This window comes from Phyllobates terribilis, unplaced genomic scaffold (assembly GCF_046119375.1).
Source record: "Phyllobates terribilis strain yellow unplaced genomic scaffold, ASM4611937v1 Scaffold_5__5_contigs__length_657084704, whole genome shotgun sequence".
Taxonomy (NCBI): domain Eukaryota; kingdom Metazoa; phylum Chordata; class Amphibia; order Anura; family Dendrobatidae; genus Phyllobates; species Phyllobates terribilis.
Window position 1 is genome coordinate 265,103,419 of NW_027362765.1, and position 16,812 is coordinate 265,120,230.

At 44.4% G+C, this 16,812-nt stretch overlaps 1 protein-coding gene across 1 annotated transcript in view; it reads right to left on the reverse strand.

Annotated features, from left to right (window-relative positions):
• The window catches only part of ANKFN1 (ankyrin repeat and fibronectin type III domain containing 1), a 1,224,583-nt gene that overhangs the window by 331,753 nt on the left and 876,018 nt on the right, over window positions 1-16,812 (reverse strand). The window contains exons 13-14 of the mRNA XM_073684132.1: window positions 15,845-16,011; window positions 12,936-13,086 (exon numbers count right to left, since the gene is read on the reverse strand). Of these exons, the coding sequence (XP_073540233.1) occupies window positions 12,936-13,086; window positions 15,845-16,011 (318 nt within the window). The remainder of the gene's footprint in view (window positions 1-12,935; window positions 13,087-15,844; window positions 16,012-16,812) is intronic.

A 16,812-nucleotide genomic window follows, 5' to 3' on the forward strand; every position in this document is an offset into this window, starting at 1 on the left:
TGAACCGGCACATGGACATGAAGCATAAGTTGCAGTGGGAAGCTCAGTGTGCTACAATGCGGCCTAGCCGGCCGGGCCAACCACCGTCTGCCATATCTTGTGCATCCGCAGCCTCTTCATCCTCTGTGACTGGGGGGACAGCAGTCACACCTGTTTCGGGGCGCAGACCTGCCACCTTTTTACCCGCAACAGCCAGCGTGATTGGCAGGTCATCATTTTCTTTGGAGGTGGTAACACCAGCTGGTGTTGAGCGCTGTCCGACATCGATAGCACCACCTTTGGATCAAGGCAACCTAACATGTCCGCCTGCATCTTCCTCACAGACCGTCAGTTTGCCGGGCACACCCTTATCAACCCCGTCTAAGCACAATAGCCAGCCCTCGGTCCCTCAGATGTGGACAAGTAAAAGACCATTTCCTCCTAGCCATGAGAAAGCTAAGAGGTTGAATTTCACCATCTGCAAGCTCTTGGCTACAGAAATGCTGCCTTTCCGCCTGGTGGACACAGAGGATTTTCGAGACCTTATGTCCGTCGCAGTGCCCCAGTACCAGATGCCCAGTCGGCACTACTTCTCAAAGAAAGGTGTGCCTGCGCTCCAACAGCATGTCGCACACAACATCACCGCTTCTTTGAGAAACTCTGTGTGTGACAGGGTGCATTTCACCACAGACACTTGGACGAGTAGGCATGGACAGGGGCGTTACATGTCGCTGACTGGGCACTGGGTAACTATGGTGACAGCAGGACAAGGGGCTGCTGTCCAAGTCTTGCCGTCCCCACGAGTTGTGCGTCAATCCTCTTTATGTCAAATTTCCTCCACTGCTTCTGCCTCCTCAACCTCCTCTCGGTCTTCCACCTGCACCCAAAGCCTGTCTGGTCATGTCACAAGCTTTCTAACTGCGCAGAAGGGATCCTGCACACCTCCTTACTATGCTGGCAGTAGGGCTCAACATCATCAGGCGGTTTTTACATTAAAATGTCTGGGAAATGTGAGTCACACAGCTGAGGAGTTGTGGTCAGCTCTGGAGAACCAATTTCATGAATGGTTGTCTCCACTGGACCTGAAACCAGGGAAGGCCGTGTGCGACAATGCTGCAAACCTGGGTGCGGCCCTTCGCCGGGGCAATGTCACACACGTGCCTTGTATGGCTCACGTGTTGAACCTGGTTGTCCAGCAATTTTTAGCCCACTATCCCAGACTAGATGGCCTTCTGCAGAGGGCACGGTCGCTGTGTGCTCACTTCCGCCGTTCGCATCCCGCAGCTCAGCGACTTACATCTCTACAGAAGTCGTTGTGCCTGCCACTTCACCGGCTAAAATGCGATGTGCCTACCCTGTGGAATTCAACTCTGCACATGTTGCAGCGACTGTGGCAGCACCGACAAGCCCTGGTGCAATACGTTCTGACGAATAGCCTGGGCCAACGAGATTCAGAGGTGGGGCAAATCACGCTGGAGGAGTGGTCTCAGATCAGGGACCTATGCACCCTTCTGCACAGTTTTGAAATGGCGACGAAGATGTTTAGTGCTGACGATGCCATTATCAGCATGACTATTCCGGTGATTTACATGCTGGAGCACATGTTAAACAGAATTCGGAGTCAGGTGGTGGCACAAGAGGAGGTGGAGGAAGTAGAGGAGGAGGAGTTGTATGCGGAAGGGCTAACATCTGCAAGGTCCAGACGGTCGGCAGCACCAAGGCGGCAGGCATGTGAGTGTGGGGGAGATGGTTTTACCAGGGCGCATGGTAGCAGCCAAACTAGTGAGGAAGGTGCAGGAGCCCAGGAAGAAGTGGAGGACGAACTGATGGAAGACTCATCAGATGAGGGAGACCTTGATCACATTTCTGTTGTGCGAGGTTGGGGGGAGAGGACAGAGGAAGGAAGCATGATTGTTACCTCGCCACCAACACAACAGGGACTTGGTGCTCCTGGATGCGCAACACACATGAGTGCCTTCTTGCTGCACTACCTGCAACATGACCCTCGAATTGTGAGAATTAGAAATAATCCTGACTACTGGGTTGCCACACTGTTAGATCCCCGGTACAAAAGTAAATTTGCAGAAATTATTCCTGCCATAGAAAGGGATGAACGCATGCAGGAGTATCAGCAGAGACTGTTGCAGAATCTTACATGTGCTTTTCCACAAAATACCAGTGGTGCACGTAGTGAATCTCACAGTTCCAACTTGCCAACCGTGGGACCGTCAAGTGTTCAGCACTCAAACCCTAACAGAACCACAGTATCTGCTGGTAACATCAATTTTGCGGAATCATTTCACCACTTTTTTAGCCCATCCTTTGCAAGGCCACAGGAGACAAGAAGTCTGACACATAGTCAACGCCTAGAGACGATGGTACAGGAGTATCTCCAAGTAAACATTGAAGCCACGACTGTGTCACTGGACCCTTGCTCTTTTTGGGCTTCCAATCTGGATAAATGGCCGGAGCTAGCGACTTACGCCTTGGAGATCTTGTCATGCCCCGCAGCCAGCGTTCTGTCTGAACGTGTGTTCAGCGCTGCTGGTGGTGTGCTGACAGATAAGCGCACGCGGCTCTCCACTGATAATGTAGACAGACTCACGTTCATAAAGATGAACAAATCATGGATCCGAAACGACTTTTCTACCCCTGTGTCATCCTGGGGAGAGTAAAAGCTTGATGATTGGTTAAAATCACCCTACCAACCGTTTTAAGCTTTCAAATAACTAATCATGTTTATCTGTATCTTGGCTGGAAAATAATTTGGGCTTTGTAGCAGTGTGCAGCACTGATTCTATTAGGCCATCTATAATAAGCTCCACCAGATTTAAAATTACTAATCATGTTTATCTGTATCTTGACTGGAAAATAATTTGGGCTTTGTAGCAGTGTGCAGCACTGATCCTATTAGGCCATCTATACTAAAGCTTCACCAGATTTAAAATTAATAATAATTTTTAGCTGCATCTAGCCCGGAAAATAATTTTGGGGCTCCGAGATGCGCAAGACACATAAGTGCCTTCTTGCTGCACTACCTGCAGCATGACCCTCATATTGTCAGAATTCGAAGTAATCATGACTACTGGGTTGCCACACTCTTAGATCCCCCAAACTTTTCGATCAACCTTTTCATTTTAATAAAGACCAAAAAAATGTTCATTTTTGAAATTATAAGCATTAGCAGGTTGTTAGAAACTGAAATCAAACAGTTTTCAACTCAAAACTTTATTCTAGGTGATGTTACATTTTCACATAGGACCCCTTGTTCGAAAGGAGCTTCTGAACTCTCTCGTCCATTGAATTTGTCAGGTTTTGGATGGTTTCTGCTTCAATTGTTTTGCATGAGGACAGAATACCCTCCCAGAGCTGTTGCTTAGATGTGAACTGCCTCCCGCCATCATAGACACTCCTTTTAATGATGCTCCAAAGGTTCTGAATGGGGTACAGGTCAGGGGAGCATGGGGGTCACACCATAAGTTTGTCCCCTTTTATGCCCATATCAGCCAGAGATGCAGATGTTTTATGTGCAGCATGAGATGGTGCATTATCATGCAGAAAAATGATCTTGCTGTGAAATACACGGTTCTTCTTCTTGAACCATGGCAGGAAGTGCTGTTTGAGAAAATCCACATACATTATGGAGTTCATCTTTAGCGCCTTCAGGGATCCTAAAGGGGCCGACAATCTCTCTCCCCATGATTCCAGCCCAAAACATTACTCCACCTCCTCCTTGTTGGCGCTGTAGCCGTGTTTGCGTGGGGTGTCCATCAACCAGCCATCCTCCACTCCATCCATCTGGACCATCGAGCGCTGCACGGCACTCATCCGTGAACAAAACAGTTTTGAAATCAGTCTTCATGTAATGTTTGGCCCACTGGAGCCGTTTCTGCTTGTGTGAAGTGGATAGAGGAGGTCGACAGGATGGCGTATGCACAGCTGCAAACCTCTGAAGGACCCTGCATCTTGTTGTTCGGTGGACGTTGGAGGCACAAGCAGCTTCAAAAACTTGTCTGCTGCTATGACAAGGCTTTTTTGCCGCTGCTCTTTCAACCTGACGTAATTGCCTGTAGGAAAGAGTCCTCAATTTGCCCTTATCAGCACGCACACGTGTGTCCTGCGAATCAGCTACATACTTCTTGATTGCCAAGACACTTCATCCTGATCATCGCACAATGTTGATTGTAGTCATGCCTTGACCTAAACACACCACAATTTGTTGCTTCTCAGCAGCCGACACATCCTTTTTCTTTCCCATTTTGGCAGAAAATGTAGGCTGCTTAATAATGTGAGACAGCCTTCTTAAGTAGTCTTGCCTTTCAATGGACACACCTGCCAAACTAATTAGCACAGGTGTCTGCAATTGCTTACAGTGATATAAAGAGCCCTGACACACATCACAATCAATGAGTTTAACTGACAAACAAACAAATTCTTCCCTTATCACTCTTAAACACTTTATGCATAATAATTTGGAACGCAGTGTACATGTGCTTTTCCACAAAACACCAGTGGTTCACGTAGTGAATCTTACAGTTCTAACTTGCCAACCGTGGTCTGTATGGAGTTGTTCAATAAAGGGCCCAAAATTAAGATAACATAGATGGGAGAGGTCTCTATGAATAGGAATTCCTAAGTATTTGATACCCTGTGAGGGCCAGGCAAAGGGAAAGTTGGACTGGATGGAATCCTATATGGATTTGGGGAGGGAGACATCGAGGGCCTCAGACTTCGCTGCATTGATTTTAAAATTTGACCATGTAACAAAGTGATCTATTTCAGCCATAACAGCATGGATGGATATATGTGATTGAGTGATATATACTAGGACATCATCAGCAAATAGAGAGCACTTGTACTCGGTGCCTCCCACCTCAATCCACCTAATATTGGGGTTATGGCGAATTGATGAGAGCAGGTGCTCCGTCACTAGGATGTATAAGAGAGGGGACAGAGGACATCCCTGCCTTGTCCCATTGGTGATTGTGAAAGGTGATGAAAATGTTCTGATGCACCCCCTGGGCCTTGGGACACCCGGAGCCGGACCCTTTTTGGTGGATGCTGGTGGTTGTAGTCTTCGTGGCGGCGACCCGGTTCCGTGGCTCAGGGTGGTCAAACCAGTGGCGGAACTATTTATGTGGTTTTGATGTTTAAATGTCCGACTATGCCACCCGTGGATTGCGGTCAGAGTGAACCGCCGCTGCAGGGCAGACCGCTGAGGCTGGTGTTGTGGGTGCAGCAGAGCGTAGCATAACTCCCCACGGGAGGAGTATAGCCTCAGGGCAGTGTATGCGGAGGATGGGGGTGATGGTGCAGGGCAGCAGCAGTAACGACACGGAGTCAGTGATGCAGTCCAGGGCCTTTACTCACAGTTCTTATTATCCAGACCACGTCTGCAGGTAACGGCTGCCCACGTCGTACTGTGCTCACCAGGTGAGGGGCTCAGACAACTCCCAGATAACTTTGGAGCGCTTCACAGGACCCCCTTTGTGTGTCCTTTGTCTGGCCTTTCTTACCAACCCTTCTGTCCGGCTGCCTCGGGCCTCCTCTTGGTAAACTTGGCGCCAGTTTCCCTGACCCTATGTGGTGCCTTCCTAGCGGGTGTAGCGAGGGGCTGCGCCACATAAAATGTCAGAGCCTCCGGTTTCTAGCTGAGGGTCGTTTCCTGCCTCCACTAGTTTCGGGGACCGGTCTCCCCCTTTGGCCTGACCCCTCCACGCAGGTGGATTCGGGCGTGCGGTGGTGACTCGCCCGTCCGCACCCCTGGGATCCCTTCATTCCTCGTTCCTGGAGCCTTCTCCGCTCCTCTTCCTTCCTTCTCCCTCTTCCAGGCCTGGGCCTCTGTTACTAGGCCCGCCTCCGGAGCAGAGCTCATGCAGAGCCCCTGCTCCCTGCCACTTCTGCTCAGACTTCTCTGCACTGAACTAAGATGGTGCCCACATTTTATACTCCCTTCTCAATGCACCCAGGAACTGCTTCCTCCCTGCTCCTGCACTACAGGGTTCCCCTTCCTCAGTGTTCCCTCCCCCCACTCCAGCCAGGGACAGGGACTGTCGTGCCCATCTCAGAGGCATATTGGTCGCCCTGCCCCACGGCAATGTGGTGTAATGCATGCAGGTGTCGGGTCCTGATCCACACTCCATCCTTACCTGAGAGTGAGATATCACACCTCTGGGTGAGGTGCAATACCTCTGTAGCAACCGAGCCCTCAGGGTGCTACAGTTCCATTTATCTTCAGCCTAGGTGACGTATTGTGATACAGGGCCGTGATTTTGGCTATAAAAGGGTCCCCTAGACCCCTACCCCAAGCTTTTTAAGAGAATCATATATGGCGTGCCAGGAGACTCTATGGAATGCTTTCTCAGCATCCAACGAGAGTATCTAATTACAAATTTTTAACTGCATCTAGCCCAGGAAATACTTTGTGCCTAGTAGCAGTGTCTGCTAGTCAGCGGATTATCCCGGCTGTTAAGCAAGCTACACCACCTGTAGTTTAGACACTTAATTTTTTCAAAGGAAATGCTTCGGGACCATGGGATACTCAGTGAAGAGCATCAGGAGGCACCCCAAGGCATAGGGGCTGGGACTGGCAGTAGGATGCCTTGCGGTGGACAGCCGAGCTCGATCCTTATAAAAACTTTTTAACTGCAGCAGCTTTAGTGGACGCTACTGGAGCTGGAATTACGCGGCTGCTGGCATGAGACTTGCCCTCCAATAGATCCTTGTAAATGGATTTAAAGTGTATTCATTCAAATTAGAGAGACAATTTAAATTAAAAAGCTTAGAGCTGCCTCCACCACAGGGGGGCTCGCTCGACCCACCAGCGGACAGGCACCAGTATTGGGAGAGGGGGGCTGGCCATCAGGGTTCACCGCGGCTCTGGCACAAACCCGGCGACACGGAGGTGGCACGGGCAGGAGCGGACTGGCCGTGTCGGCTTCTCACTTTTTGGATTTTAGAAGGGCATGACATGCCTATATCTGTGTCTCCCCCTCCTTTTACTCCTCCACCTCTTTTATTTTCGCATGACTATATGTACTTGTCACTTTTCCATGTGTTAGTTATGTCATCTGAGCAGTTTGTCAGCTTTTGGACACCTTTGAAGGTGTTTTCTATGTGTTTCTATGTGTTTTTGTTTGCCTGCCATTGGTTTTAACGGTGTTCGAAGGTGTTCGACGAACAGTTCGACGAACAGTTCGGCGAACACACGGGTGTTCGACGAACCGAACCGAACTCGAACACTACGGGGGTGGCTCAACACTAATGGTGAGAGAAGATGACTTAAGACCAGAGCAGAGCAGAATAGTTCAGAGCGGAGCTCCATGACTGGACATTTGAGGACCAGGGCGAGTTGAGTGTAACATTTTTTTTTAACAATATTTATTATGCTCTGAGGTCATGAAAGAGCTAGCATCATAAGAAGAATTTCAAGTGAGAAATTATGATTAAATCAAATTTTCTGGCCAAATTTGAGAACATCAGCTAAATCGAAATTGTATGGATTCACTCATCATCATTTGGCACCTTTCATCTGTTCTCAGGTAGTGCATATATCACTGTATCCTCTTTAATAGTGGGAGGATCACTTCCTCAATATTGCAAAAGCCGCAAGTGCAGAATATTGCATAGATATACTGCAATGTTCATATGCAAATACCTTCTTCAAGGAGGGAAAAAGACGACTGGAACTCCAGTGCCACCTATTTGATATAGCAATCCTAAAGTCAACATTGACCCTATAACGAGCCTTGTCACATGATTTAGAGTAAGAAGTCAAACAAGAAACTCCATTTGCTTGGCGCAAAGAGACTTCAAAGTCATGCAGTACGCCTCTAGGAATTCAATTTGCAAATAGCCTCTTCAGAGAGGAATAAGACAGGAGCTCCAATATAGCAATCCTAAAAGCCAATATCAACCTTATTCTAAGTCATATGCCAAGGCTTGTTAAAGGGTCTATATAGACTTTTAGGATTGCTATATCAAATAGGGTCATTCGATTTTCAGTCTTCATCCTCTATATATAGAGGCAATTTGCATATTTGAATACCAGAGGAGCATTGCATGACCTGTAAGTCTTCTTATACTGACTTGGCACTTTCCACATTGAAAATTATTACCCCTAAGAATTGCTATGTTCCGATCTCCTCAATATGCAATAAATTAAAGGGAACCTGACAGAAGATACTTGCTCCTTGAACCAGGGGCAGCATGTATTAGATACTGGCTGCATGATTTCAGCCAAGCATGTTTGACTCTAAAACGCTGCAGCGTTTCAGAGTAAAACAAAGTTTAAAAGTAGACGGGGACAGAGCTGCACAGGAGACTAGTTGGACAGCAGGTCCATGGCTGCTACTCTCTGTCTGCTCCCCTTGAGTGTCAAGTCTCTCTCTGCATGTATATATAGGGAGAGACCTGTCAGTCTTTGGAAGTAGGCAGGGAGAAGGTGCTGGGAATCTGCGCAGCATTTCAGAGTAAAACATTCATAGCTGAAATCATACGGCCAGTGTCTGATACATGCTTCCTGTGATTCAGGCAGCATGTATCAGCATGCATCAGCTGTCAGGTTCCCTTTAATGTACTTGACAAGGTCAGAGAATGATGGAGCATCCATGTCACAGACTACACTACGATGACGGACCCGAACAGTCAGGGGTTCGCCCATCACTAGTCACTAACAATATCTCTCCATATTTCTAATATATCATTTGTATCTGTTAGATAGGAAGAGACACTCAGAAATAGTAGTTTGAGTACCCACTCCAGGTAATGAGACAATGGCTTGGTCTCTGAATTGATTCCCAAAATAATAGAGCGACCAAGGTGGTGTTCCAAGTGACTTATGCACTTTAGGTAATAAACCTAAATAGAGTTTAGCTGAATTTGGATAGAAAATATTTTTATCCATTTTTTCTAGAGTGGCAAAAGTTATAACATACCCAAATACTATCCATTAGGTTCCCTAATTAATTTTTCTGCCATCATTCAAATATGTAACTGTCTCAATAATAATAATAATAATAATAATATTAAGTAATCAAGTAATATTCCCTCATCATCAGAACTACAGTACTTTTCCCCTATTTGTCGGCATGTTTTGGGATCACATGATATTAATCTTTTTGCTATCTCATTACTGCCAATTCCTTAGCGGGTACATTTATATATCTGGAGGATGAATGACAGCTTTGATGTTGTGGATAACTTGTTCTTTAAATATCTCCAACGGGCTTTTGATACATTGGGAAATTGATCTGCCCACTATTCAAAAGGATGCAGAAACATTTGCACTCCCGAAGTACAGAACAGGCTGCCCAAAGTAATACAACAATTTTTGAAAATATCTTCTGTGAATCCTAGTGTGTCTTCATGAAGAATTTAGGGCATCTTATTAGTGCCATGTGCCCCCATGTGTAAGAAACGCCACCACTCCTCTGCAGTTCCACTGAGCCGCTTCAAACTAGTGGGAAAGCACCAAAGCTCTGAGTCTGTGGACAGGAGTGTTTTATACAGGTAACTATGTAAGACAGCTGTCTTTAATGCAGGTAACGAGTTGATTAGGAGCGTCTAACTGGTCTGTAGGAGCCGGAACTCATAGTGGTTTGTAGGGGGATCAAATACTTATTTCTCACTGCAAAATGCAAATAAATGTATTTATACAATGTGATTTTCTTGATCTTTTTTTTGGATATTCTATCTCTCAATGTTAAAATTAACCTACCCTTAAAATTCTAGACTGTTCATGTCTTCGTCAGTGGGCCAATGTACAAAAACAGCAAGGGATCAAATTATTATTTCCTTCACTGTATATATGTTTAACACTGAAATACTGCGGCGTTTCCGAGAAAAATATAGTTTAATAGCCGCCGGGACCTAGTAGCTTTTGAGACTAGTCAGACAGGTGAGTCCCCGCGGGCTTCTCTCCACCCGCTGCCCTAAAATGACAGGTCTGTTGATGTGTGCGTATATAGGGAGAGTCCTATCATTCAAGGTTAGTGGTTAGGGAGAAGCCACTAGGGATATGCTTGTCCTGCCAGTCTCCATCACAGTTCGGAGACACTTTACCCTTCGGTGTTCATATTTTTCAGGCATGGACAAAAAGTGTCAAACCACATTTTTGTGCATGCATGAAAAGATGAAAGCTACCAGGATGGAGGCCAGACAGTGTCGAAAGGCTCAATCATGTTTCAGTTGGAAACCATTTTTTCAGGGATTATGATGGTAACCATAATGCAGTGCTCAGCGATGAGGGTTGTAAAGAGCTGTACTGAGATTTCACATTATCGGATGTGAGGGGGGTGGTCAATGATTCTCATACCCCTCTAAAGCCGTTTTATTACATATGTGTATTATAATGATCATAAAAGGTGTTATGTCTGATATGGCCATTAGATGACAGCAATGTGCTACAGTTAATATTACTTTGCTTGTCATATCCTGTAAGTTCAGGAGATAGTTAAATAGATAGGCCGGCCCTTAGGTGGGTGGGGTTTGAAACTGAAGGATCTCTGGGAGAATTAGAGAATCCATCTTAGTTGAGTGAGTACTAAGTATCAGAAGAGACAGGAGTCAGTGAGAGAGTGTCATAGGAGACACTTGTGTTAGATGAACTAGACAAGGACAAGAGGAGATGGGTGTGTGTGTGGCATCAAATACAAGGGACCAGGAGCAACGGGAATAAGCAGAACAGCATACCTCAAGTAAGCCAATTTAAGGACTCCACAAATGTGCCAGTACTAGGACAGCCTTATCTGCAAGGTGGATCCAGGATAGTCAGGTAGCAGGAACAGTAGGATCATAGCAGGAGCTCCCTTATGTCTAAGTTCCAGAAAATGGAGTTTCCCTTTGGGCTGAAACACTCTGCAATCATTTTTATTGCAAATACTATGTCTGTATTCATGATCACTGGGAAAGTGCTGTTGGCTGTGTATGAAGAAGAAGAAAAATGTATTTCATGCCATTCCCTGTATGTAAGTGTGTTTATAAGTAAAAAGGACATTGCTTTTTCAGGTTAGCTTGTCTATCTCATTCTGGAAACCGAAAGAATTGGCACCGCAGATGGTGAATCAAAGGTGAGCGTAAAAATCACTTTCACAGAAACACTGCCCCTCACACACACCCAGGGATTCACAGAGTCCCCTATTTCTGTAGTGAGCCGGGGTAATGCAGCAGACTTGGCACTCGACCATGGGTACAACCCTGCCCCCTGTTACTAGTGACGTAGTCGGCAGGATGCATCCAAATAGAGGGGTGAATAGGACCTGTAGTGTAAGCAAGAGAACGCCGAATATGGACCGTAAGAAAAATGCTCCTGGCGCATGAGAGGCGCCTGAAGATGAACAGATAAAATGGAAAATAAAGGAAAGGAAAGTATACGAACTAAGATGGAGGACAAAAACAGTGATCCAAGTACCAAGATGGCAGCGACCGGCGGTCTCATATGGAGAAGACTGGCCTGTCGTGGGTGGAGACGGTGCACAGAGGTGCAAAAATACCCCCAATCCACAGCCCAGAAACAGTATGTCCAAAAGCCAAGGTTCAGCCCAGAAATGGAGTGGTGAGTCGGAGGAGGGCGCGGTTCAAGATGAAGACTGGCCCACCGGGTAAGAGACGACGAGTGAAGGATGTGTGGCCGAAGGTGGAGTTGCCAAGAGTGAAAGGTGATGAATCGGCTGAGTTTGAGGTCCGGCCCAGGAAGAGGCAAGCTGATGGCCACCGAAAGCTAGTAGTGGGTGAAAGGACGGCACCATTTTCCCTGCAGCTTGAGGAGAAAGAGGAGTAGGGGAAGACATCAGTCGTGATGGCACACAGTGACCGCGAGGCAAGAGCACAGCCTGCATGGCGAGTGAGCATTGGCGGATATGATGAGGAGGCTGAGGGCATGATATGCCCATTAGATGACAGCAATGTGCTACAGTTAATGTTGCCTGTCATATCCTGTAAGTTCAGGAGATAGTTAAATTGATAGGCCGGCCCTTAGGTAGGGGAAGTTTGAGACTGAAGGATCTCTAGGAAAATTAGAGAATCCATCTTAGTTGAGTGAGTCTCAGAAGAAACAGGAGTCAGTGAGAGAGTCTCAGAGGACACACTTGTGCTAGATGAATTAGACAAGGGCAAGAGGAGATGGGTGTGTGTGTGGCATCAAATACAAGGGACAAGCAGAATAGTATACCTCAAGTAAGCCAATTTTGGGACTCCACAAATGTGCTGGGACTAGGACAGCCTTATCAGCAAGGTAAATCCAGGATAGTCGGGTAGCAGGAACAGTAGGGAAATAGCAGAAGCTTCCTTACTTCTAAGTTCCAGAAAATGGAGTTTCCCTTTGGGCTGAAACACTCTGCAACCATTTTTATTGCAAATGCTGTGTCTGCATCCATGATCAATGGGAAAAGTGCCGTTGGCTGTGTATGAAGAAGAAAAATGTATTTAATGCCATTCCCATAAGTGTGTTTATAAGTAAAAAGGACATTGCATTTGCAAGTTGGCTTGGCTAACTTATTCTGGAAACCAAAAGAATAAGCGCCACAGATGGAGAATCTGAAGTGAGTGTGAAAATGACTGTCACAGAAACACTACCCCCCACACACACTCAGTGATTCACAGAGTCCCCTATTTCTATAGCGGGCTGAAGTGAAGAAGCAGACTTGCCACTCGACCATGCCTGCCCCCCAATACACATCTATACACATAAAAAAGTGATATTTTACAGATCTATAGGGTCAGAGTGCAGGGACCCCACCAATCTCAAAAATAAAATTCAGGAGTTCCCCATCTGAATGGACTGATGATCAAGTCTTTGGCTAGCTAACAACTTGCTTTCATTAGTGTTCATGATTGAAGTTAGAGCTCATAGGGTATCAAATGTGAGAAGGAATTTTTAACAGAATTATAAAAAGTAAGTAAATCTATAGTTACATAGATGTTAAATATTAACTTCTGTCTGACAGAGCTGACTTTACCTGGTGAGGAGGTAGATTGATTTGTTTGAGTAGGGCCTTCACTGCCACCTGGAGATCACACAGAAACAGATGAGCATGTGCATCCAGAGAAAGCTCAATGTTTTCCAAAGAGTCTAGCATGGAGAGATTTTGAATCCATTCCCATTCATCTCTGAGGACAGAAAATGGCAATTAAAAGAAAATTTAATACTTTCAGATACAATGGGACTAAAGAGGATTGGATCGCTTCACCCAACTCCTGTCGACGGTCTAGGTCAGTGCTCTCTGGCCATGGACAGGAACAGATCAAATTTCCTGACTTTTTGAGTACCTTGGTGCATTAATAGATTTAACAGCTTGATATGACATTATCTATGCCACACACAGGTGACAATGCACTAACACAGCAAATTATAAGACGGTCCCGGGATCCTGGAAGGTCAGGAAATTCATACAGCTCCTGTCCACAGCTACAGTGCACTGACCTGGACCATTGATCGGATTGCACAAAATGAACTGCTCATCACTATTAGGGACAGATTCATTATTCCTGGCTACTATTTTGCACTATTTTGTGCAGTGTACATACATATTATATTGAGTTGAAAATTAGACCTATGATTATATTGAACAGTTGAGCAAAAATATTTGCGATGCTCTGGTCTAGCATCTAGTTTGGTTCTCTATGGCAGTGGGAATAGGGCAGACTACACTTCTGCATCGAGCATCCTTGCCCTGGCATCCTGTGTGACTTTGGAATTTACTAGGCCCTGTGTCATCATCATTTCATGGCATGACACACGTCATGACATTACGTGAAGTCTAATGACTAGTGTTGTGCAATTTTTTTCGGATAAGGCTTTATCCGAGCATGCTCGAGTCCTAACCGAGTATCTTTGGCGTGCTCGCAAAATAAGTTTGTATCGCTGTTGCTGCATGTCTCACGGCCGTTTGATATGCAGGGATTGCCTGACAAACAGGTGAGACATGTAGCCCCGGTGAAGCAAACATATCTTGCGAGGACGCCGAAGATTTTTGAGCATGCCAAAGACACTCAGTTTGAACACAAGTATTTTATCCAAGCATGTTCGCGCAACACTACTAATGACTAATGAACAACAGAAGCAACAAAGATGCCAGGTCAAGGATGCCAGGCGTAAAAGTGAAGACTACCCTAGTCCTGCTGCCATGGAAGACCGGACTGGACTCCAGACCAGGACAATGCGAAAACATTTTGCTTAACTGTATTATATTTATTAATTTATTACCACACACAATCACTGAATTCATATCTTACACATTGATCATTATATTTATCTAGACTTTACATGTTAATTAACTTCACATCATATTGTTATTTATTATTGCATATATCTTAAATGATTTAGTTATCTCTCTCCATATCTTTTACTCATCTATTTGTATGTATATATAATTAATTAATTGATAGGAATTTTTTTGTCTACTTGCAATCAGTTTATGATGGGAAAGCTCAACAATGTCATATCATTGTGAGATAGGAGTAACATCAAAATAAAACTTAAAGATGGTTAAGGTCTTGCTGTATAAATAATAATAATATTAATAACATATATAGGACATGGAATGATACAGATGACTCCATTATCTAGTGAAGGAAACAAAGGAGTCATTTATATTCAGATGGAACACATTCAGCACTCCTGATCTGGCACTATCAAGATATAAGCCATTCTCCAATTCTGGATTGAGGCTAAAATAGGAATATTCTTATTATGCAGTAGACTTCTATCAGGGCACTCAGTACTTTTTGAAGCAATATAGCAGAATTTACTGATTATGAGATATAACTCCATGTCAAAATCTTTACAGTTTCCAAGATCAGAAGATCAACTAACATGGGCTTTTGGTTTTAAAAATGGTCTGTCAATAGATTTCACAATAGAAACTGCATGCATTAGTAAAGTGATCTTTCAGATTTGATAAGGCTGGTGGGATAATTAGAAATTCTATGTCAGAATGGCTGCGTAATCTGTTTTGAACTTATCACTTGATATTGCATTGATCAACCAACTCCAAATAAAAGAAACCCTGCTAAAGACTTGGGCCCTGATTCATCAAGACCAGCATTGTTCACACCGATTTTGATGAGGGGGCATGGTGGAGTCAGAGGCACCTGATTCATTAAGAGGAGCCTTGTCGCAAATCTTACTTCAGTCAATTATTGGGGCGGTGCAGGAATATTTCACAGTCACTGTTCACTACACAGTGAGCGCGGCTATAATCATTCCCTGTCACTTTGACTGACAACCTGCTGACACACAGGTGCTACACAGACACATACTCTGGAGCTGGGGGCAAATCAAAGTGCCAGGGAGTGATCACAGAGCTCTAAAAGGTGTGGTGAGCATTGACGGTTACTGCTCTATGCACCGCCTCGATGACTGGATGTGAGCAGTTACAGGTAGAATATAACTTCATTTTCTCCCTGCATCCGCTGCTCCAGTAAGCTGGCTACATTGGGTTTAAATGCTATTTACTTGCAGATTAAACCCATATCTGCAGATAAATAGCGTTGCTCAACGTGACAGATTCACTTTAAGTTTTATGTACTTACCAAGGTGTACAATTGGCCATTTTTAACAGAAGAACATCTATGACACGTTCCGCGTTTAGAATGTTTTCAGGCATTTAAAGAGATTGCGTATCAACACAAGTTCTTATACATATGTGTAACATTACACTGTGGATTTGTATAATTCACATTTTAGTACAATTTGTGAACACAGCAATTCGATTTGAAATACTACTATGGAACCTCGGAAATCTTTGGAATTTGACTTAGTCAGTTTTATTGTGCAGTAAAAAAAAAATGAGATTATTTGAAAATCAAAGAAACAAATATTTTTTTCCTCAAAATGACTTAAAAAGGGTGTGAAGTAAAGGCTTACTTGGAAATATTGCTGTTGTCCCTTATCTTCACATGGCATAACATATTGGGGAGTCTTTGAGAGACAAGAACCTTGATTTGATCTACAGAGCTGCAAAGTTTTAAGTAGCCAAGGTATAGTCCTGGGGAAAGGCGCTGTTGGCTCCGCTTTTGATAATTCAATATTTCCTAAGGAGAAAATTAAACAAAACTGTGACTTGAACATCAGCTGTAGTGCAGTACACCACTGTTTCTGTACTAAACCTCCTCCAACAAGTCATACATTTAGGATATCCTTCATATTCAAAACATAACCTGTTGAGGCTACTTCAGGACTGGAGTTGAAAAACATTTTACCAGCCAAATTATTAATTCTTTCCTTTTGGAAGCATTCATTGCCCACCCCTATCCTAACCCTTTCTCTTATAGAATAACTGGATTATATATGACACATACCGTAAATAATAACAATGTTTGGACATGGGCACTAAAATATTATTTTTATAGATAAAAATTTTAATAAATAATACAAATTATTTAAGATGTGCTGCCATTAGTCAACTGATTGCTGTATGTCTGGCTTCTTTAAACCCTGGTGGTTACTTTAGCTGTTATCTCTGGAAGAAGCATTTGGTTGCTCTATTCTCTGCAGTGGAAAGGAAAAATTACATGTCCAGAAGTCAAGGAAAGTATTGAGTCAAGGAAAGTATTGAGCCCATCTGTGATTTCTTCAAGTTCTAATAGGGCGTGTGGAAATCTCATTGCATCTGGGAAGAAAATATTTTTACAAAGCACTATATAGCAGATTTATAAATTTATCTAGACACAATCACATTACCAGGTGACATAGACAGTTCAAGACTATTACATGATTTCAACTTGATATTTGCTTTCAATAATAAAACCTAATCAAATTACTTAAGCCAGTTATATATAATAGATAAAAGTCATTTTGTCCAAGGGCATAAATATAAAGGCATTGAAGCCTAT